Here is a 21,769-nt window from a genome sequence, read left to right as displayed (position 1 = left end):
TACTATAAAAATGCAAATACTTTCATCATGTTTATTGTCCTGCAGAAATGTAATTAAGCAAATATCCACTAAGAACTGAAAGAATCCTGCATTACTATCTCTGACACACCTGAAACGTGAAATCAAATCAAATTGACCTTTAAAAAAAGCATATTTGAATTTGAGTAATATTTTTACATTAATAAAGATTTTAAATGCTATTTCAAACCCCCTTTTAAGTAAAAAAATATTGTAGCATTAAAAAATCTCCACAATACAAAAATGTCAGTAACTTAGCTTACTTTTCAAATTAAATTTAAAAAAAATCATTAGTGTACAGATGACTAAAACCAATTCACATGAAGTGTGAATTGAGTAAATGAATTACCCGACAAAAAATAGTAACAATTGTATCACAGCAAATGTACATGTAACCAAGTCAAACATTAAAGTAACCACAAAACTAAACATTACATGCAACATGCTCGTACCAATTGGCTCCAGAAAATCTAAAAGTTCATCTACAGACAACAGACAACAGAACAGCTTCTAAATGAACTTGATGTTGGAATAGATAAAGAATTTTCAAAAGCTTTGGCTGAAAATAAGGAGCTTGGGGTGACTGTTGCAAACACAGATACAGAGATAAAAAGAGGAATTGGTCTCTTACGCCAACAGAGAGAATGCATTTCACCAAGAATTAGATGAACAAGGTTTGGGGATGGATGTCTTGGCATTAGGAATTTTGAAATAGCCCATTCCCCTGCATTCTTGGCATATATGCAACATGCTAAATATCGCTCACCAGTAAATTTAACAAACTTATCTTCACGATGCACAGAATAAAGAAATCATTAAATAAAAAAAAAAAAATTTAAATGTATTAAAGAGGTTGCAAAGGTATAAAGCATGTGTAAGGGTCACGCCTCTCTCTACAAATAAGATGCAAAATATTACCACATAAATCTTTGGATATCCTTCCTATCTGGCCACAGAAAGGTTTTATTAAAAAAACAATATAGGGTTAGCACATTTACTAAACAATACAGAGCTAGCTCTGCAATAATTTTGACGCTTGAGGGCATTGGGATGTTGAGCCTGTAGATCAAATAGGGCACAATGAAATAACGAAATTCTAGTAATTGTTGTGGAATTGTCGCAGCAGCCAAACAGAAAAAATATGCTAAGATCCAGAATATTGATTTGTACTTCAAAGCTTCCACAAATGTCCAGGCAGCAAAGATGTACGCTGGGACCAACACATACTTGATCATTTCATGCCTCTGAAAGATATTTTTCCAAATATAAAATGTGTAGTGTCTGTTGTCTGCCACCAGGAACTTATGGACATAAGTGAATTTCCAAATTAACAACAGGGAGACAATTCCAAAACCGATGTAAAGTAATGCATGCTTCTTTACTGAATGCAAGAAAGAATTGATCTTTTGAGAAGAAATCAGATGAGAAGCAGAGAAAGCAAGCGTGAACGAAAAGAAGTAATATAACTGTGGAAAATTCAGAGAGATCTCATGGTTGGTCCTGTCACCAACAACTATCCCTCCATTCAGACATAAAAATAGCAGAAAGCCAACAACCAAGATAATGTACGGCCAGGTCAAAAGGATCAATACCTTCAGATTCTTCAGTGAAAGAACATAATCCAAAAGAAATCGACCAAGTTTCTTGGTTTCTTCAGTTAGATCTGGAATACAAGCTGTCCTTTCATCCTTTTTCTTAACCAAGTCAGTTTTCCATGCTTCAGTCAATTTCTGTGCAACAACATGCCCTGCACAGAATATGATCCATATGATATTAGTCTGACGGAACATAAAAGCACAGAATCCAAGGCAGGCAGCAATTTTGTGGCTTTCATACAGGCACATTAAGTAAGTAAATAAGATGAAGAAAGTTGAGCCTGCATCGGTGTAGTACAAGAATGAGAAAAAATAAAGAAGTGGAAACGATGCAAGTGTTAATGCAGACACGATTCTCTGGAATGCAGTGGTAGCCTGTGACAACAAAAAGAGGTAATTACAATGCAATACTCACTGACAAGGTATTTCCATTAAAAATGACAGCATCCACACTTATTTTTATAAGACTGTATAAAATATTTTATTCACTGAACTGATAATTAATTTCACATTATATGGCTGGAAAGCACTCAGAATGGAGGGGAGGAATGGAGAGAGGACACAGAGAATCATGTGTGCACACGCGATTGACTACATATGCGGCAAGTCAATGAGGCCTATGAACAGGGTTATGCCAAGATTTACCTGCACGTCTCATAATAACACTATTAGACAGGAAAGAAGATATCCTGCAATCATAAATTATTTTATACAATCAATTTTGACAGTCAACCATATAAATATGTTTGAAGCACTAATGAATGAAAATACTTAAGTCAACAACTACCATTCAGCTTTAAGAAAAGGGTTTTGTACTTTGAACATGCTTTTATATAAGAACATGCTCTTATAGAAACTTACAAAATTCTTAAGGGGTTGGACAGGCTAGATGCAGGAAGATTGTTCCCGATGTTAGAGAAGTCCAGGACAAGGGGTCACAGCTTAAGGATAAGGGGGAAATCCTTTAAAACCGAGATGAGAAGAACTTTTTTCACACAGAGAGTGGTGAATCTCTGGAACTCTCTGCCACAGAGGGTAGTTGAGGCCAGTTCATTGGCTATATTTAAGAGGGAGTTAGATGTGGCCCTTGTGGCTAAGGGGATCAGGGGGTATGGAGAGAAGGCAGGTACGGGATACTGAGTTGGATGATCAGCCATGATCATATTGAATGGCGGTGCAGGCTCGAAGGGCCGAATGGCCTACTCCTGCACCTAATTTCTATGTTTCTATGTTTACTATTTTGGAATTAAACAGAACAAATTGTGTACCTTGTCCTTCTGGTGTATCCTGCACAAAAGCACATAGAGTAAGTACAGGTTCCCTGTATTGAAGAGCAGATTAATGAATCGCAGCATTGCTGTGGAGCACACCACGGCTTCGGTCCAGCCCAGCAGCCACGATACAGGCTTGATTATTCCAGTAGACACCAGGTAAAGACCGGGTAACGTAGTGATCATTGGATCCCACTGCGTAAAATTGAGGCAGACAGACATTTAATAACAATGAGTATACTGAAATTGGTAATAATTTTATATTTATAACACCCAATCATGTTTATATAAAGACAATGAATAAAAAAAGTAATTTACATCAATCTGTATTTGGTTTAAGCCCACCCGTTTCAAACAGTAAAGGAAGTTGTAATTTGAACCAAATCACACATTGCACTCAATGTACTTGCAGCATTTGAGAGAAATATTGCATGTAGACACAAAGAACTCAGATGTTGATTTACAAAAAAGACACAAGGTGCTGGAGTGACTCAGAAGAACAGGCACCATTCAATCATGGTAAATCCATCGTTCCTTCTCAATACCATTCTCCTGCCTTCTCCCCATAAACTTAGACACCCTTACTAATCAAGAGTGTCACTCTCCACTTTTAAAATACCAATTGACAGCCTCCACAGCCATCTGTAGAATTAATTCTAAAGATTTGCCATCCACTGAAAATAAATGTCTCCTCATCTCTTTTGTAAAAGACACGTTCTTTTCCTCTGAGACTGTACCCTCTGGTCCAAGATTCTCTCACAAGTGGAAACATCCTCTCCACATCCATTCTATCCAGGGCTTTCACTAATCGGTAAGTTTCAATTAGGTACCCCCTCATCCTTCTAAACTCCAGCGAGTACATGCCGAGTGTCGTCAAATGCTCATCGTATGTTAACCCAATTATCCCTGGGATCATTCTCGTAAACCTCCTCTGGACAGACCCTCTCCAATGCCAGCGTATCCATTCTTCAGATATGGAGCCCTAAACTGCTCACAATATTCCAAATGTGGTCTGACCAGTGTCTTATAAAGCCTCAGCATCCCTATTTTTTTATATTCTAGTCCTCTCAAAATAAATGCTAACAGTCCATTTGCCTTCCTTACGACCTATTGCACTTGCAAATTAATCGTTTGGTAATGCTGTACCAGCATTCCCAAGATCCTTTCCACCTCCGATTTCTGAATCCTCTCCCCATTTGGAAAATAGTCTACACCTTTATTCTTCTACCAACGTGATTAACCACACACTTTGCTATGTTGAATTCCATCTGTCACTTCTTTGCCCACTCTCCCAACCTGTCTCCTATACACTACCTGCCCCTTCACCTATCCTCATATAATCTGCATAGCCATCATGTCCACAAAGCTACCAATCCCCTAATCCAAATCATTGACATACACCCTGAAGAGCAGCGGCCCAAACACCAACCTCTGCGGAACACCATTAATTACTGGCAGCCAACCAGAAAAAGCCCCCTTTTCCCCTCTGCCATTCAGCCAATCTTCTATCCATGCTGGTATCTTCCCTCTAATACCGTGTGCTCTCATCTTCTTTAGCTGTCTCACGTGCAGCACCTTATCAAAGGACTTCAGAAAATCTAGGTAAACAACATCAACTGACTCTCATTTGTCTATCTTGCTACTTCCACAAGTATTCCAACAGATTTGTCAGGCAAGATCTCCCCTTCATAAAATCATGCTGATTATTTTATCATGTGTTTCTAAGTACTCAGAAACCTCATCATAGGAACAGAAGTAGAATTAGGCCATCGGCCCATCAAGTCTATTTCGCCATTCAATCATGGTTGATCGATCTCTTCCTCCCAACCGCATTCTCCTGCCTTCTCCCCATAATCTCTGACACCTGTACTAATCAAGAATCTATCTGTCTTTGCCTTAAAAATATCCACTGATTTGGCCTCTACAGCCTTCTGTGGCAATGAATTCTACAAATTTACCACGCTGTGACTAAATACATTTCTCCTCATCTTAGGCTATGACCTCTAGTTCTACTCTCCCACTAATCAAAACATCCTCTCCACATCCACTCTATCCAAGCCTTTCACTATTCTTAATGTTTCAATGAGCTCCTCCCTCATTTATCTAAACTCCAGCACGAACAGGCCCAATGCCGACAAATGCTCATCATAGGTTAACCTACTCAATCCAGGGATCATTCTTGTAAACCTCCTCTGGACCCGCTCCAGAGCCAGCACATCCTTCCTCAGATATGGTGTCCATAATTGCTCACTATATTCCAAATGCAGCCTCATCAGCACCTTATAAAACTTCAACATTACATCCCTGTTTTTGTATCAAGCCCCCTTGAAATAAATGTTAGCATTGAGTTTGCTTGCTTTACTACCAATTCGACTTGTAGATCAACTTTTTGGGAATCCTGCACCAGCACTCCCAAGTCCCTTTGCACCTCCGATTTCTGGATTCTCTTCCCATTTAGAAAATAGTCTAAGCCTTTATTCCTACTACCAAAATGCATAACTCCACACTTTCCTACACTATATACCATCTGCCACTTCTCTGCCCACTTTCCCAACCTGTACCAAGTCCTTCTGCAGAGTCCCTGCTTTCTCTACACTACCTGCCCCTCCATCTATTTTTGTATTATCTGCAAACTTTGCCACAATGCCTTCAATCCCTCAACTTGTCACTGGCAGCCAACCAGAAAAAGCCCCCTTCATTGCCACTCTTTGTCTTCTGCCATCCAACCAGCCTGCTATCCATGCTAGCATCTGCCCTTTGATACCGTGGGCTCTCATCTTCATAAGCAGCCAAATGTGTGGCACCTTATCAAAGGCCTTCTGAAAATCTAAGTAATCTCCTTTGTCCTGCTATTTACTTCTTCAAAGAATTCCAGCAAATTTGTCAAGCAAGACCTCCCCTTCCTAATGGACTCTTACCAACCACTGAAATAAGGCTAACCAGGTTCCCCTCTTTTGCTTCGTTCCCTTCTTGAACAGTGGAGTAACATTTGCAATGTTCCTGTCCTCTGGGGCTACTCCTGACTCTAGTGATTGGGTCAGGATCACTACTAATGCCTCCACAATCTCTAAAGCTACTTCTTTCAGAACCCTGGGGTGTAGTCTGTCTGGTCCAGATGACTTATCCACCTTCAGTCTTTTCAGCTTCCCAAGCACATTCTCCATAGTAACAGCAACTCCACTAACTTCTTCCCCCTGATTCTCTTGAATTTCAAGTACATTGCTGGTGTCTTCCGCTGTGAAGATTGACGCAAAAAACATATACAATTCATCTGCCCTTTCATTATTCCCCATTACTACTTCTCCAGCGTCATTTTCCAGTGGGTCAATGTCCACTTGTGCCTATCTTTTACTTTTTATATATCTGAATAAACTTGCTATCTTCTTTTATGTTATTGGCTAGTTTACGTTCATATTTAATTTTTTCTCCCCTTATTGCCTTTTTCGTTACCGTCTGTTGGTTTTTAAAAGCTTCCCAATCCACTAGCTTCCCACTAAGCTGTGCAATATTATATACATCTCTTTTAGTTTTATGCTCATTTGACTACCTTGTCAGCCACGCTAATCTCAGTCACCCCTCAATATCTTTCTTCCTCTTTGACATGAAAAGATCCCGAGTCCTCCAAATGACCCAGAAACGCCTGCCATTGCTGTTCCACCGTCATTCCTGCTAGGGTTCCTTTCCAAACAACTTTAGCCAGCTCCTCCCTCATGCCTGTGCAGTTTCCTTTACTCAATAATAATACCAAACATGTGATTTCATCTTGTCCCTCTCAAACTGCAGGTTGAATTTTATATTATTATCACTACCTCCTAGCAGTTTCTTTACCTTAAGTTTTCAAATCAAATCCGATTCGTTACACAACACCAAATCCAGAATTGCCTTTTCTCTAGTAGGCTCGACTACAAGTTGCTCTAAGTAGCCATCTCTTAGGCACTGTACCAATTCCGTCTTGTGGGATCAAGTACCAATCTGATTTTCCCAGTCTACCTGCATATTGAAATCCCCCAAGACCACTTTGCCTTTCTTACATGCCAATTGTATCTCCTGATGTAATTTGTTCCCTACATCCTGGCTACTGTTCATGGGCCTGTATATAATTCCCATCAGGGTATTTTTATCCCATGCAATTTCTTATCTCTACACGCAAGGGTTCTAGCAGCAGAGCCACCCATCCCTCTGCCCACCTGCCAGTCTTTGATAGGATGTGTAACCTTGGATATTCAGCTCCGATCCTCTTTCAGCCACGTTCCCATGATGCCCACATCGTAACTACCAAAATCCAACTGCACTCAGTTAGAAAGTCTGAGATACATGATATATCCTCTTGCTTCCGAATCCCCTACCCTGGATTTCGGCCCACTGAGTCCACGCTGACCACCGATCACCCGTACACTAGTTCTATCCCACACATTAGCGATGCAAGTCAAGAGTGTTTTATTCTCTCACGTCCCAGTTAGAACAATTAAATCCTTACTTGCAGCAGCACAACAAAATATGTAAACATAGTACTCTGTAAACAATGTTATAAACGAGGAAACAAAACTCCATACAGACAGCACCCATATTCAGGATCCGGGTCTCTGGCAATTTTTGGCAGCAACTTCATGGCCAATGTACTGCCCCATAGTCTTGAACTGAATTAAAACATACAGTAGCTGTAAAGGGGGACATAGTGCCACTTAGAGATTTAAGACTGAAAATGAATATTTCTTTTTTTTTAGTAACCAAAGTTATCAACGTATAATTTTTTGTGTGTTGGAAAATAAAATAGTGTGGCACAGCTAGTGGACTTGCTACCTCTGTATTGATCGGGCATTGTCTGTGTTGAATTTGCACATTCTCCCTGCAAGTATGTGGGTTTCATGGTCATGGTCAAACATCATGGTCCAGGATTTATTGACACAAGTTGATCATACGCTGAATAATCTAACCACATTTTTGTTTGGAAGTGGAAAGAAATAATAGATATTGCATTAATTGCAATGCGTAAAAAGGGTTGAGATACTGTATTATAATTTTGCTGCATGTCATTGTGGTATATATCATGTCTTGATTGGTGAATATGTTTAGTTTGTGACTTTATTTGAAGCAGAAATAATATGTGAATGCTTCATTGAGCATAATTCCGACTGGCAACTATGCACTTTGTCCGAGCACATTATCACACGCGTCATGCAAGCCACCTAAACTGTCATTTGGCAACCTAAAAAGCTGCCAAGGTTGCCCGGCTGGCAACAGGGAAAAAAAGTTAAGCGAGAGCCCTGGAGATCTTATAGAGGTATACAAAATCATGAGAGGAATAGATCAGGTAGATGCACAGAGTCTTTTGGCCAGAGTTGGGGAAATCGAGGGTCAGAGGACATAGGCTCATGGTGAAGGGGAAAAGATTTAATAAGAATCCGAGGGGCAACTTTTTCCACACAGAGCCCAGTGGTTGTATGGAACAAGCTGACAGAGGAGGTAGTTGAGGCTGGGACTATCCCATCATTTAAGAAACAGTTAGACAGATACATGGATAGGACATGTTTTGAGGGATATGGACCAAGCGCTGGCAAGTGGGACGAGTGTAGCTGGGACATGTTGGCTGGTGTGGGGAGTTGGGCCGAAGGGCCTGTTTCCACACTGTATCACTCTATGAATGGCCTAATTCTACTCCGATCACAAGCCCCTGGTGCGAACTTACGATATCCGTCCTCGCTCACTGTCCACCATATCACCAATTTAGGTTCATTGAAAAGTTACTTCTAGCACTGTTAATCACGACAATGACCTCGTAAGTCATTGGCCGGGGTCTGAGCTCTGCCCGGGTTTAGCTCGGCGCCTCCTCCCGTCCCTACCTCGGAGAAGCTGCCGCTACAGAAGCGCTGAGCCTGCGGGACGTGGAACTCCTCGTCCATGTAGGGGCCGCGCTGGGCCCGGCTGATGACGGCGAAGAGCACCGAGGCCGCCAGGAAGTTGCTGCTCACCACGGCCGAGAACACGAACCGCTCCATGGTTGCTGCGGCAGGCGGCGGGGGAGGGCCCGGTGCTGGCGGAGGGCCCGGGTTAGGCGGACGGCCAGGGGAGTTGGGCGGGAGACGGACGGACGGACTAACCGCCGCGGTACCGCGCCTGGGCAGCAGCAAAGATCCTACAGCTCTGTCCTGGCTCTGTCTGCTATAGGATCTTTGGGCAGCGGGTTCGTTTTTAAAACTCGTCCCCCATGGGTCTGGGGGGGCGGAACCATCGGCGCAGGGCGGTGCTGTCGGGACGGCTGGTTTCCCCCTGGACTGGGAGCCGGCGGTGACCGGTGGAGTCAGATGCAAAGATACTAGGATCTTTGGTGAGATGTGGTGAAAGTTCTCGGGTGGCGGAGGGGAATGGTGTGTGAGGGAGGGGAACGGTGTCTGAGGGAGGGAGGGAGGCCGCTGCGGGCAGCGGCGCCGTTTGCGCTCCCCAGCACCGCCATTCAATATGATCATGGCTGATCATCCTAGTTCCTGGTTTTCCCCATATCCTTTGATTCCGTTAGCCCTAAGAGCTAAATCTAACTCTCTCTTGAAAGTTAGATTTTCTATCGCGATCGCGACTACACTGGTTGAAGACGCAGATGCAGGAAGATGCACAACGCGCCGGGCAGCGTCTGTAGTGGGGGGACGGTCGGGCTGCACAGGCCATTCGGCCCCAGTCGTTCACGACGACCAAGATGCCCCAGCTACACAACCACCTGCCCGTGTTTGACCCATATCCTCCGCTACTTCCTTGTTCACCCTTCCCTTTCCACCCAAACCACCCCCTCCCAGGTACTTTCCCTTGCAACCACAGGAGATGCAACACCTGTCCCTTTTCAGTAAAGTTTACTACGCCCCCCTCGACTCTTTCCAGGGACCCCGACAGTCCTTTCAGGTGAGGCAGAGGTTCACTTGCACCTCCTCAAACCTCATCTACTGTATCCGTTGTTCTGGGTGTAGACTATATATCGGCAAGTCCAAGCGCTGACCAAGCTCGGGGATCGAGTCTCAGCCGACATGATCTCCCAGTTGCTAAACACTAACTCACCCTCCCATTCCCACACTGACCTTTCTGTCCTCAGCCTCCTCCACTGTCAGAGTGAGGCCAAATGCAAATTGGAGGAAAAGCACCTTCATATACTTGAAACGTTACCTATTCCTTTTATCTGGAGATGCTGGCTGACCTGCTCAGTTACTCCAGCTTTTTGTGTCTGTGTTTGGTTTAACCAGCATCTGCAATTCCTCCTTACACATTCCCTTTAAACTTTACGGTCCATGTACCTGTTTTATACCTGGAATTTGCTTCCCATCAGTAGTTCTTTGCTTTGTTCTGTGATAATTGTCCCGGTGAATAACACCATCAGTCCAAAGAAGGGTCTCGACTCGAAACGTCACCTATTCCTTTTCCCCTGTAGAAAATCTGTTGTTTACAGCGTTATTATCAGTTCCTTTTGTTTGGACAGGATTGACGTTAGGGTAATGAAATTAAAATAAATCTGGAAAACATAGATGTCAGTCATTCCCTTCATGAAATAAATGTTGAATAGTTACAACATCATTTTCTGGTCAGGATGAAAAAGGCTTATCTTACAGTTTTCCATTTCACAACCCAATACTTTATTTTAAATGCTAAATATGTTTCTGGTTCCAGCATCTTTTCAGGAAGTGAGTTCCAGACCTGTGACATCTTGTGCTTGGGAAAACAATTTTCTCATCTTCCTTCTACCACTTACTTTAAATTTACATTTCTCCTTCACTCCTAGTTTTTGGTTCCTCTGCCAAAATTGGGTCCATCCTATTCAGTCTGTCTTGGCCAATTGTATAAATCTCCATTGTCTCCCTTCAGCCTGAACTGGTACAAAGAAAAAACCTTTAGCGTATCCAGTCTTTTCTCGCAGCTACAAATTTCCAGTCCTGGAGACATCATTGCAAATATCCCCTTGACTTGTTGTCCAATCGTATCTTTCCTGCAACGTTATGACCGGAATTACACACCGTACTTAGGCTAGGATTGGATCTAATCTACAGGAAAAATAGATATCTACAAAAAAGGTGTATAATTTTTGTGGAATTAATTAATGAAAGGGATATTTTCTTTGCATTCACAGAAGTATTTAAATATCTTTGTCCTTTCCCCCAGCTGTAGCATGTGTGCAGAATACTTATACTCCATCACAGTTTAGCCCCAAAGGTCTTTCTACCAAAAAAACCCATCTAGCTATGTTACTTTCACTCTTAGGTAAAAATTGAATACTTTCCATTACTTCTTGGTACTGTAAGGTCCCAACATAAACCAAGCAATTTCATGGGAAATAATTAATTTATTCTACAATTAAAGAACCTTGACCAGTAACAATATTGAGATTTTCTGTACCGACCATTTGAACTAATTTTGTTGATTTAGGCATGATTTTGTTTTGTGGATCATCATCAGTCTCTGCTGCTTTGGAAGAAGATGATGTTGGCACAGGAGCTGGAACTATTTCCGGGATGCACTGTGACACTTCTGCTGTTTAAAGATGTTAAAAATGCTGCCGAGCTTCGAAAAAAAGCTGTGGAAGGAGCCATAGATGGGGCCTTAATAAATGCATCAATGGTGAGAATCATTGACTAGTTTTCACTGTGATTTTGTGGTGATATGATCTTGGGTCAAACGTGCACATAATCATAATCTTTATTTTACAGATAGTTGACCCATTTCAGATGCTCGTGGCAGCTAACAAAGCGGTTCATTTATACAAATTGGCCAAAATGAAGACTCGGAGTCTTTATTCTGAGATAATATTTAATCTCTCTCCAACGAATAATGTAAGATTTGACTTTGGTGTTCTTAACTGTCAAATATATTTATGCTGCTTTGCAGATTAATGCTTACATGCACCTGAATATTGTGTTTCCATGACTTAAGGGCCTGTCCCACTTTCACGACCAAATTCACGACCTCTGCCGAGTTTGCCCTTGACGCGTACTCGCAGCATGGTCGTCACGAGGTCGTTGGTAGGTTGTGATGCTAGTCGTAGGCACTCGTGGCATCAAGTAGGTCGGGGCGTTTTTTCTACATGATGAAAAATGGCCACGAGTAAAAAAGGTCGTGAATTAGGTCGTGAAAGTGGGGCACGCCCTTTACAACAATAAACATCACCATTTATCTTCGGGATGAAAATTTCACTTGCCAGTAACTGTATGTCAGTGTAGTTTGAATTTAATAATATTTATTTCTTTGCTCCAGAATAAAGGATAAAATGTTGGGAATTTCTGACTACTTTCCTTCTCCATGTTCTTGCTTGTGGTTCTGTTAATCAAACCTACCATCTTTAAATGTTCAAAACGACACAAAGTGCTGGGGTAACTCAGCAGGTCAGGCGTCATCTCTGGAGAACATACAGTAGATACAGTGCATTCAGTAAGTATTTGGACCCCTTTTTCCACATTTTGTTATGTCACAGCCTTATTTTAAAATTGATTAAATTCATTTTTGTTTATCATCCATGTACACACAATGCCCCATAATGAAAAAGCAAAAAAAACAGGTGTTTAGAAATTTTTGTAAACATAGAAACATAGAAATTAAGTGCAGGAGTAGGCCATTCGGCCCTTCGAGCCTGCACCGCCATTCAATATGATCATGGCTGATCATCCAACTCAGTATCCCGCACCTGCCTTCTCTCCATACCCCCTGATCCCCTTAGCCACAAGGGCCACATCTAACTCCCTCTTAAATATAGCCAATGAACTGGCCTCAACTACCCTCTGTGGCAGAGAGTTCCAGAGATTTAACTAAAGTAGTTAAAAATAAATAACTGAAATATTACATTTACATAAGTATTCAGACCCTTCACTCAGTACTTTGTTGAGGCACCTTTGGCAGCGATTACAGCCTCAAGTCTTCTTGGGTATAATGCTACAAGCGTGGCACATCATTATTTGTGTAATTTCTCCCATTCTTCTCTGCAGATCTTCTCAAGCTCTGTCAGGTTGGATGGGGAGCGTCGATGCACAGCTATTTTCAGGTCCCACCAGAGATGTTCTATCGGGTTCAAGTCCGGGTTCTGGCTGGGCCACTCGAGGACATTCACAGACTTGTCATGAAGCCACTCCTGAGTTGTATTGGCTGTGTACTTAGGGGCATTGTTCTGTTGGAAGGAGAACCTCTCCCCCAGTCTGAGGTCCTGAATGCTCAGGAGCAGGCTTTTATCAAGGATCTCTCTGTACTTTGCTCCGTTCATCTTTCCATCGATCGTAACTAGTCTCCCAGTCCCTGCCGCTGAAAAACATCCCCACAGCATGATGCTGCCACCACCATGCTTCACCGTAGGTACAGTTTTGGCCAGGTGATGAGCGGTGCCTGGTTTCCTCCAGACGTGACACTTGGCATTCAGGCCAAAGTGTTATATCTTAGTTTCATCTGACCAGAGAATCTTGTTTAGGAGCCTTTTGGCAAACTCCAAGCGAGCTGTCATGTGCCTTTTACTGAGGAGTGGCTTCCATCTGGCCACTCTACCATAAAGGCCTGATTGGTGGAGTGTTGCAGATATAGTTGTCCTTCTGGAATTTTCTCCCACCTCCACAGAGGAACTCTGGAGCTTTGTCAGAGTGACCATCGGGTTCTTGGTCACCTCCCTGACCACGGCCCTTTTCTCTCGATTGATCAGTTTGGCCGGGTGGCCAGCTCTAAGAAGAGGCGTGGTGGTTTCAATGTTCTTCCATTTAAGAATGAAGGAGGCCACTGTGCTCTTCGGGACCTGCAATTCTGCCAAAATTGTTTTATACCCTTCCCCAGATCTGTGTCTCGACACAATCCTGTCTCGGACGTTTCCAGACAATTCCTTCGTCTTCATCGCTTGGTTTTTATTCTAACATGCACAGTCAACTGCGGGACCTTATATAGACAGGTGCGTGCCTTTCCAAATCATGTACAATCAATTTAATTTACCACTTGTGGACTCCAATCCACTTGTAGAAACATCTCAAGGTTAAACAATGGAAACAGGATGCACTGAAGCTCAATTCTGAGTGTCACAGCAAAGGGTCTGAATACTTATCTAAATGTGATATTTCAGTTGTTTATTTTTAATTACTTTGTAAATATTTCTAAACACCTGTTTTTGCTTTTATATTATGAGGTATTGTGTGTAGATTGATGATAAAGCAAATGAATTTAATCCATTTTAGAATAAGGCTGTAACTTAACAAAATGTGGAAAAAGTGAAGGGGTCTGAATACTTTCTGAATGCACTGTAGGTGATGTTTCTGGTTGATTCCCTTCTTCACACAGATTGTGGAGGGGGGGAGGAGAGAAGAAAGCCGAGTTGCTCCAGAACTTTGTGTCCTTTTGTGTATTAACCAGTTTCTGCAGTTCTTTGTTTTTACATCTCTAAATGTTTCCACCCTGTCAACAACTGAGGCTGGAGCCACACAGACAAAATTATCTCCAGCATAACATTAAGTTGTTCGATAATTGTATTAAGAATGAAGTTGATTTGTTCATTCGACCATCAAATCTTCTATTTTGTTGTTCCTTTTACATTTGCTTTGTTTTAAAGCATAAATCTTAAACTGTAAAGAAATGCCAATTTGTTACACTCTTATTTTTCTTAAGATTTCAGATGCCTTCAGAAAATTTGGTATTTCAGATGGCGACTCCTCTGTCCTCATTGTTCTAGTGGATGATGGAGAGAAAAAATCAAAGTTGGAAGATATCATCAGTCAAGTAAAAGGACAACAGATCTCTGTTCAAGATATCTCAACAAAAGCAGATGTGGCCAAAATTAAAAAGGTTTGTTAAAAAAAATAAGAATTGCAGGAAGTTTGACTAAAATATTGGGCTATTGTGATAGTGTTTGTAGAAGTTATTAACTTAAAAAAGAAATGCTGCAAGGATAGCATGATTTACATTCCATTGAGTTGCAAATCACCTGGACAGTCTTATTAAAAAGGAATAATTTACATATTTCAGTTGAATTTATTTCCTGCTGCACATATTGAAAATGAATGGAAATCAATGTCTCAAGAATAAAACTAGCTGACCAAAACAAATTGATGACATGAATTGATCTTTCCAAACTTTGCAGATTTTGGACATAACATTTGATGATAACTAAGCTGCTGGTCTCCTTTACACCTCTCCTAGATAAATACTTCTTGTCCTGTTACCACTCATTCTCTCTGCACTCTCATCGCTTGTGTCATTTAATCCCTGCTTTACTCCACCCTATCCAGATATTTATTGCTCTCTCTTCCTCTATCCTTCCTAAGTGTTTTAAAACATATTAAGGACAAGGTTTTATAGCAGTTTGAGGTGGATCTTAAGCTTTTTTCCCCCACAAATACCAGCGAGGTATGCGTTACCACTAATGCATATGAATCTTGCTGTGTGATATTAGAGCATTCGGAAGACGTAAGAATACAAATTGTAACTGCTCTAATTCCACAATTAGTTAGTGGCACATGCCAGGAATTTCTGTTTTTATTTTGGATTTCCAGCATCAGCATAATTTTGCTTTTCTCCTGACTTTTTTCAGATTAAAGTTTGGCTATCCAGCAGAAATGCCAGCAAAAGGAAATGTGTACAAGTTTCTAACATACTAATTTACCTAGTGTGTGCTTTTAAATACATTTAATTTAAAAAAAAAATTTGATTGAAATGCAGAAACAGTGGAAAATGTTATCTGATATCGTGTAGTCTATAAGCTGAGAACTTCATTTCTGCTACCGCGGGCCCCATCACAACCACTCTGGCTTTCAGAACAGCCACAGCAATCAGATTGGATTTTACATGGCTACAACAGGGAACTCATTGCAGAAGGTGCAAGCCATGGGTTATGCAAATGTTATTATGATATGCGTGCAGTATCAAAATATATTGAAAGTTTAATTATTGATGCCAGGCTGTGACAACATATGAGGATGCTCTTAGTCTTAGTTTGCCTGCTTTGCTGTATTAACCTGCACTCACAATCCTTCATAGACAGAAAATGTATAATCTCAGCTGTATTGCTGTGAAAACTGCAGAGGCCAGTTTGTTTGATGGGGATGGGTAAATCACTTCAGATCATATGTAGCTTTGAAGCAATGTTTTTCTCTCAACTTGGAATTGTCTAAGACACAGAAAAATAACTGGAAAATGTTAAGAACTTTGCCTGTGCTCAAATTGTAACCATTTCCCTCCCACAGGTTTACAAAGTAACTCCTGCTGAAGAAAACGTTGGCGATTTATTGGATGCAATCATTTGTCGGATGAGTGCGAAAGATATTCTTTGACAGGGAAAGCCAGGTTGCTTTAGAGGATTCTTCACAAATATCCTCCTGAAGTAGAGAAAAGTTGTGTTGTATAATATTAATATTTTTTATTGTAGATTAATACTGCATCACGTTTGAGTTTAAATTCATATGTGAAAATAAATTTATAGTTGAAAATTAATACGTAAATCCAGTAACTACATGAGTAATATTGCAATAAAGACCTAAGATTACCGAAGCTGTGCAATTATAAAAAGCACTATTGAACTCAGTACAGCCACTTCAAAGTTATTCCAAAACCTATCCCCACCAACCATAAGGAAAATAATGACATTATATCCATAGATGCTGCCTCACCGGCTGAGTTTCTCCAGCATTTTTCGTCTACTTGTAATTTTTCCAGCATCTGCAGTCCTTCTTAAACATTATAACACAATTACCTTTGTCCCTCTCACCATTCTTACTTGAATTTCTATCACACATCAAATTCTGGATCTCGCTATCTAACTATACCGCGGGGATGATTATGAATGATCTGATTCGTTACCAATTCCCCAAAAATCAATGAAAACATTTTGCTAGCTGCCTGCAGTCAGCCGATTCTTTTACATTTACTGCCATTATTTTTAAAGTACAATTTAATCATTGCTTGTACTGTAGGCCTTCTACAAAAATGAAGCTTTTGTATATGATATGTTTATTCCATCATATTTGTGTACCAATTCTATTCTTTATCACTTTACCTTTTTGGGCATTCAAAGCTACTATTTGGCTGCCTTTACACATTTAGCCATTTAAATTTTAGCAATGCTTAGTTGATCTCAGCTCACTATTACCAGTCGTTCCCTTGACCTTGAGGCACAAGGAATTGCAAGATGCTAGGATCTTGAGCAAAACAAAAAACGCTGTGGGAATTCAGCGGGTCAAGCAGCCTCTGGGAATGGATATTTCTGGTCAGGGCCCTTCTCCAGACCAGAAACATTGCCTGCCTTTTCCCTCCATACATAACGGAATGATTAACCTACCAACCAAAAGACCAAGAGATTCCACCTTCCATTTGTATGCAAGGGAACAGCCACTCTGGTGAGTGGGTGGTTGTAAAGTGGTTGACTCAACAATCAGCCAGTCACCCCAGCAGATTCTGGTGGATGGGACTGTTGCATTACATTGTTTCTGCAGAAGGTGGTGCTATTGTCTACATTTCAGATTTGCTTGCGGTTATTTTTTTTGCACACTAATTTTTAAATCAAACCTATCAGATATAGTTCCAAACTCTGCTTATCATACTATCATTGAAACCTATACAATACAATACAATACAATAACGTTTATTTGTCATTTGAACCTCACATGAAGTTCAAACGAAATTTGGTTTCTGCAGTCATACAAGAAAAGCAACAAGACACACACCAACACAATTTACACAAACATCCATCACAGTGAATCTCTTCCTCACTGTGATGGAAGGCAAAGTCTTGTCTCTCCCCTGCTCTTCCAAAGTCAAAGCCCCCGGCGGGCGCTAGCAAGTCCCACGGCGACTTAAAGCCGCACCGGGCGATGTAAAGCCCCGTTCCAGGTCACTTTCAACCCCGCAATTCGAGCGGGAAAAGTCGCCGTTGCCGGTGCCCTGCAAAGCGGTCTCCCACCGGGGACCCGCGAGCTCCCGGTGTTACCATCCACCGTAGTCGGGTCGCAGCAGCGCACCACCACAGCTCTCCACGCTCCGAAGCTGGCCAGCTCTACGATGGTAGGTCAGCAGCTCCGCAGGCTCCGTGACTTGAGCTGTCGTTCCAGTTGGAGTCCGCTCCACGGTGCTAGGCCCCAACGGCAACGGAGATCCGACAGGGAAAGGTCGGGTCCCCGTACAGGGAAGAGATCTAAAAGTTTCCCCCGCCCCCCCACACATACACAGTCAAAAACCCACCACAAACTATACACTCAACAGGACAATAAAATAAAAAAAAGACAGACAGACTGCAGAGGCCGCTGCAACGTCAGTCGCGCCGCCAACCCTATACATTTGTCTGCAAATTGCCCCCTGCCTGTCTCTGACTATTTATAATCCTCGTGGCCACAGGGCTCAGATAAAACCCCACTTCACTCCTGGTTCTATATCTTCCCTCCATTCCTGAATCCGTCTCCTGATGTCATTTTCTGCACCTGACCACTGTTGTGAAGGATGGAATTAACAGGGAGTGAGTGCGGATGATACAGGAGGTGAAAATGCAGTGTCGACTGGAGTTCCAGACTTCTGCAATGAGCTGGACGTTACCCTGTGTTCTCGAAGCAACTCAGAAATATCAACAAGCCTACTGAAATAATTTCCCAGGATAACGTGTGTGCGAAGCATCATTGCAGTAGAACAGGTAGACTCAAAGTACACTTGATATTAGGTCTCAGGTATTCTTTACATGAAGCTAGAGATTAGTGAAAAATTGAAGAGGATTTCAATTGTGGGCATCAGTAATGGTTTCTCCAACTGCATGGGGCTGAGGGGAGTATGTATACCTTGGATAAAAATGTAGTTGACATGATTAGTATGTCTGTGTACGCCACCAACATTGGTGGTATTGTGGACAATGACGATGGGTATCTACAATTACAATGGGATCTTGATTAACTGGGCCAACGGGCCAAGGAGTTGCAGATGGGGTTTAATTCAGATACAGTAACTGTGAGGTGTTGCATTTTTGTAGGATAAATCAAGGCATGACTTACACAGTTAATACAGGGCCCTGGGGAGTGTTGTACTGTGGAAGAGAGAAACCTGGTAGTGTAGGTACATTATTCCATGAACGTGGTAAAGATGGCATTTGGCATGCTTATCTTCAATAGTCAGGATATTGAAAATAGGAGTTGGGATGTCATGTTACAGCTATACAAGATATTGGTAAGGTCACATTTGAAGCATTGTATATAGATCTGATTGCCCTGCTATAGGAAGAATGTAATTAAACTGGAAAGATTGCAGAAAAACTATGAGAATCTTACTGGAACTGGAGAGTTTGAGTTATAAGTAGAGGTTGGATTGGGATAGGAATGTAGAAAGGCGAGGATGATATTGTGGAGACATATACAATCATGAGGGACATAGATAAGTTGAATGCCACAGTTTTCTCCAGGGTAGGGGAGGCAGAAACTAGAGGGCATGGTATTATGGTCAAATGGGAAAAAGATACAAAAAATACATGAGGGATAAACCTTTCACATAGAATCTGGCACAGATTCTTGATTAGTATGGGTGTCAGAGGTTATGGGAGAAGGCAGGAGAATGGGGTTACAAGGGAGAGATTGATCAGCCATGATTGAATGGCTGAGTAGACCTGATGGGTCAAATGGCCTAATTCTGCTCCTATCACTTATGACCTTATGACATATATGGAACGTGCTGCCAGACGAAATGATAGGGGAGGGAACAATTACATGTAAAATACATGTGGAAAAGTACAGGGAAATGATTGGAGGGATGTGAACTAGGGTCAGGCAAGTGGGACCAGCTTCATTAGGCAACATGGATAAGTTGGGCTGAGGGATCTGTTTCTGTGCTGACTCCATGACTCGATCCAGCCTGACACAGAATTTCATTTAGTGCAGCCCAATTTTGTAAATATAATTTGTTTAACCCTGTGCAGCTGGGCTCATTGCACTTTCAGGCAAGGCTCTGGACCCCTCTTATCCTGTTTTCATCAATATGGTGAGCATGTGTCTGATTACACTTTTCATTAAGACATTACTAATTTCTCTATATATCAACTGGATATTAAATTATTTCATAAAATGATTGCCTTTAGCAACTTTAGGCTTTCCAGGCACATTTGTTTGACCTTTAAAGTGCATTTCCTTATTTCCATCTGATTGAATCTTCAATGCTCAGTTTTCACAGTAGATGTCACTGTTGCATGCTTATCAAATACAGAATACTCACATCAACATCTTCAGTCTGGGCAGTATTGTGGAGCCAATGTTAATATTTTATACAGCAGAGGAATAGATCAGCCAGATGCAGATTCTCTTGGCCAGAGTAGGTGAATCAAAGACCAGCGGACATAGGTTTACGGTGAAGGGGAAAATATTTAATAAAGGGTGGTGGATGCATGGAACAAGCTGCCAGAGGAGGTGTTTGAGGCAGGACCTATCCCAACATTTAAGAAACAGAAATAGGACAGGTTTGGAGGGATATGGACCAATTGCTGGCAGGTGGGACTAGTGTAGTGTAGCTGGGACATGTTGGTCTGTGTGGGCAAGTTGGGCCGAAGGGCCTGTTTCCACACTGTATCACTATGGCTCTATGATTCAGAGGCACATTTTATTTATATTTTGAAGTGAATTCTATCAACAAATTTGTGATTTGGTAATGATCTGGAGACCATAATCTTGTCCTTACTATCAATGACCAACAAACCTTGAATTTATTCAATGTGTTTAGCTCATTGGGAACCAACAGTTCTCAGCAGGCTTGATCCATCATGGTCAAGCCTTGAGTGTAATGGGATTGACTAAAGATGTGAGAGATGGGGTGGGGATGGACGCAGATCAGACCCCATCCACAATACAGCAAATTATCTCATAATCAACACACATCACCCCTACTATATTGGGCAAAGTGAATGCTGTCGGGAGACACAAAATGATGGAGAAACACAGCGGGTCAAGCAGCATCTCTGGCCAAGAAAGCACACCAGTAATACGAAGGCTTAGGAAGTTTGGCATGTCCCCAGTAACCCTCATCAACTTCCGCAGATGCGCTGTGGAATGCATTTTATCAGGATGCACCACAGCATGGTTTGTTGTGAAGGTCCTGCTTTGGTTTGATTTCTCACAATGCAACCTTGCACTTATCTACATTAAATTCCACTTGCCCAGCTGATTAAGATCCTGCTGTACTTTTGGAAACCATCTTCACCAACTACGATACTACCTACTTCAGCGTCATCTGCAAACTTAATAATCATGACCTTGCACATTCTCATCCAAAAATGTGCTATAAACCAGAAATACAAGTTCACAATTTTACAAGTTATAGTAGAATTGGGTCATTTGGCCCATCAAGTCCACTCCGCCATTCAATCATGGCTGATCTCCTAATCCCATTTTCCTGCCATCTCCCCATAACTCCTAACATGCGATCTCATCAAGAAAACAGCAAGGGGCCAAGCACCGATCCCTGAGGCACACCACTCGTCAACGGCCTCCAGTCCAAAAAAACAATCTTTTACCACCTCTGCTCCCTTCCATGAAGCCAATTCTGAATCCCTGGATCCTCTGCGATTTAACCTTCCAGAACAGCCTACCATGCAAAACCTTGCTGAAGTCCTTGGAGACAATATCTACGGCAGTGCTTCCACACCTCAAAAAAAAATTCCTTAAATAGAATCCCAAATTTCCTGGAATTTGATGGTATTTCCTGAAATTTTCAAAAATGCTTCCTGCGTGCTATTTGTTGTTTTTTTTCTCGCGGGCACACGTTAACAATAGAAAGACAAACAAAGCAAAACAGATCTGTATAACTACACCGTATATGCCTGCTTCTGTTACTCACTTGTACAATGTTATGCAAGGCAGCTTTCGTTGCCTCCAAAAGTTCTCGTTGTCTGTTTTTTCAATCTGCTCTCATGTGTCTCAGTCTCTGCTCTCCCTCCCTCTCCCTCCCTAC

General features: G+C 41.8%; 2 protein-coding genes across 3 annotated transcripts; one reads left to right on the top strand and one right to left on the bottom strand.

Annotated features, from left to right (window-relative positions):
* alg10 (ALG10 alpha-1,2-mannosyltransferase) lies at window positions 1-9,025 on the bottom strand. The gene is made up of 3 exons (XM_055652950.1): window positions 8,725-9,025; window positions 2,882-3,079; window positions 1-1,988 (listed from the first exon to the last, which is right to left on the bottom strand). The coding sequence occupies exons 1-3, from the start codon at window positions 8,878-8,880 to the stop codon at window positions 933-935; spliced, it is 1,410 nt and encodes a 469-aa protein (XP_055508925.1). The 5' UTR covers window positions 8,881-9,025; the 3' UTR covers window positions 1-932.
* A 46-nt stretch (window positions 9,026-9,071) lies between these two features.
* Window positions 9,072-16,354, top strand: tprkb (Tp53rk binding protein). 2 transcript variants are annotated; one of them, XM_055652951.1, is made up of 5 exons: window positions 9,072-9,209; window positions 11,282-11,473; window positions 11,563-11,685; window positions 14,477-14,653; window positions 16,051-16,354. In XM_055652951.1, the coding sequence occupies exons 2-5, from the start codon at window positions 11,333-11,335 to the stop codon at window positions 16,135-16,137; spliced, it is 528 nt and encodes a 175-aa protein (XP_055508926.1). In that variant the 5' UTR covers window positions 9,072-9,209; window positions 11,282-11,332; the 3' UTR covers window positions 16,138-16,354. The 2 variants fall into 2 exon arrangements, with proteins under 2 accessions (XP_055508926.1, XP_055508927.1); XM_055652952.1 differs by having other exon boundaries at window positions 9,082-9,209; window positions 11,312-11,473.
* The last annotated feature ends 5,415 nt before the right edge of the window (window positions 16,355-21,769 follow it).

Source organism: Leucoraja erinacea, chromosome 22, assembly GCF_028641065.1.
Source record: "Leucoraja erinacea ecotype New England chromosome 22, Leri_hhj_1, whole genome shotgun sequence".
In the NCBI taxonomy this organism is placed as follows: Eukaryota; Metazoa; Chordata; class Chondrichthyes; order Rajiformes; family Rajidae; genus Leucoraja; species Leucoraja erinaceus.
Note: the sequence above shows the minus strand (reverse complement) of the source record. Positions and strands in the feature narration are given on the sequence as shown.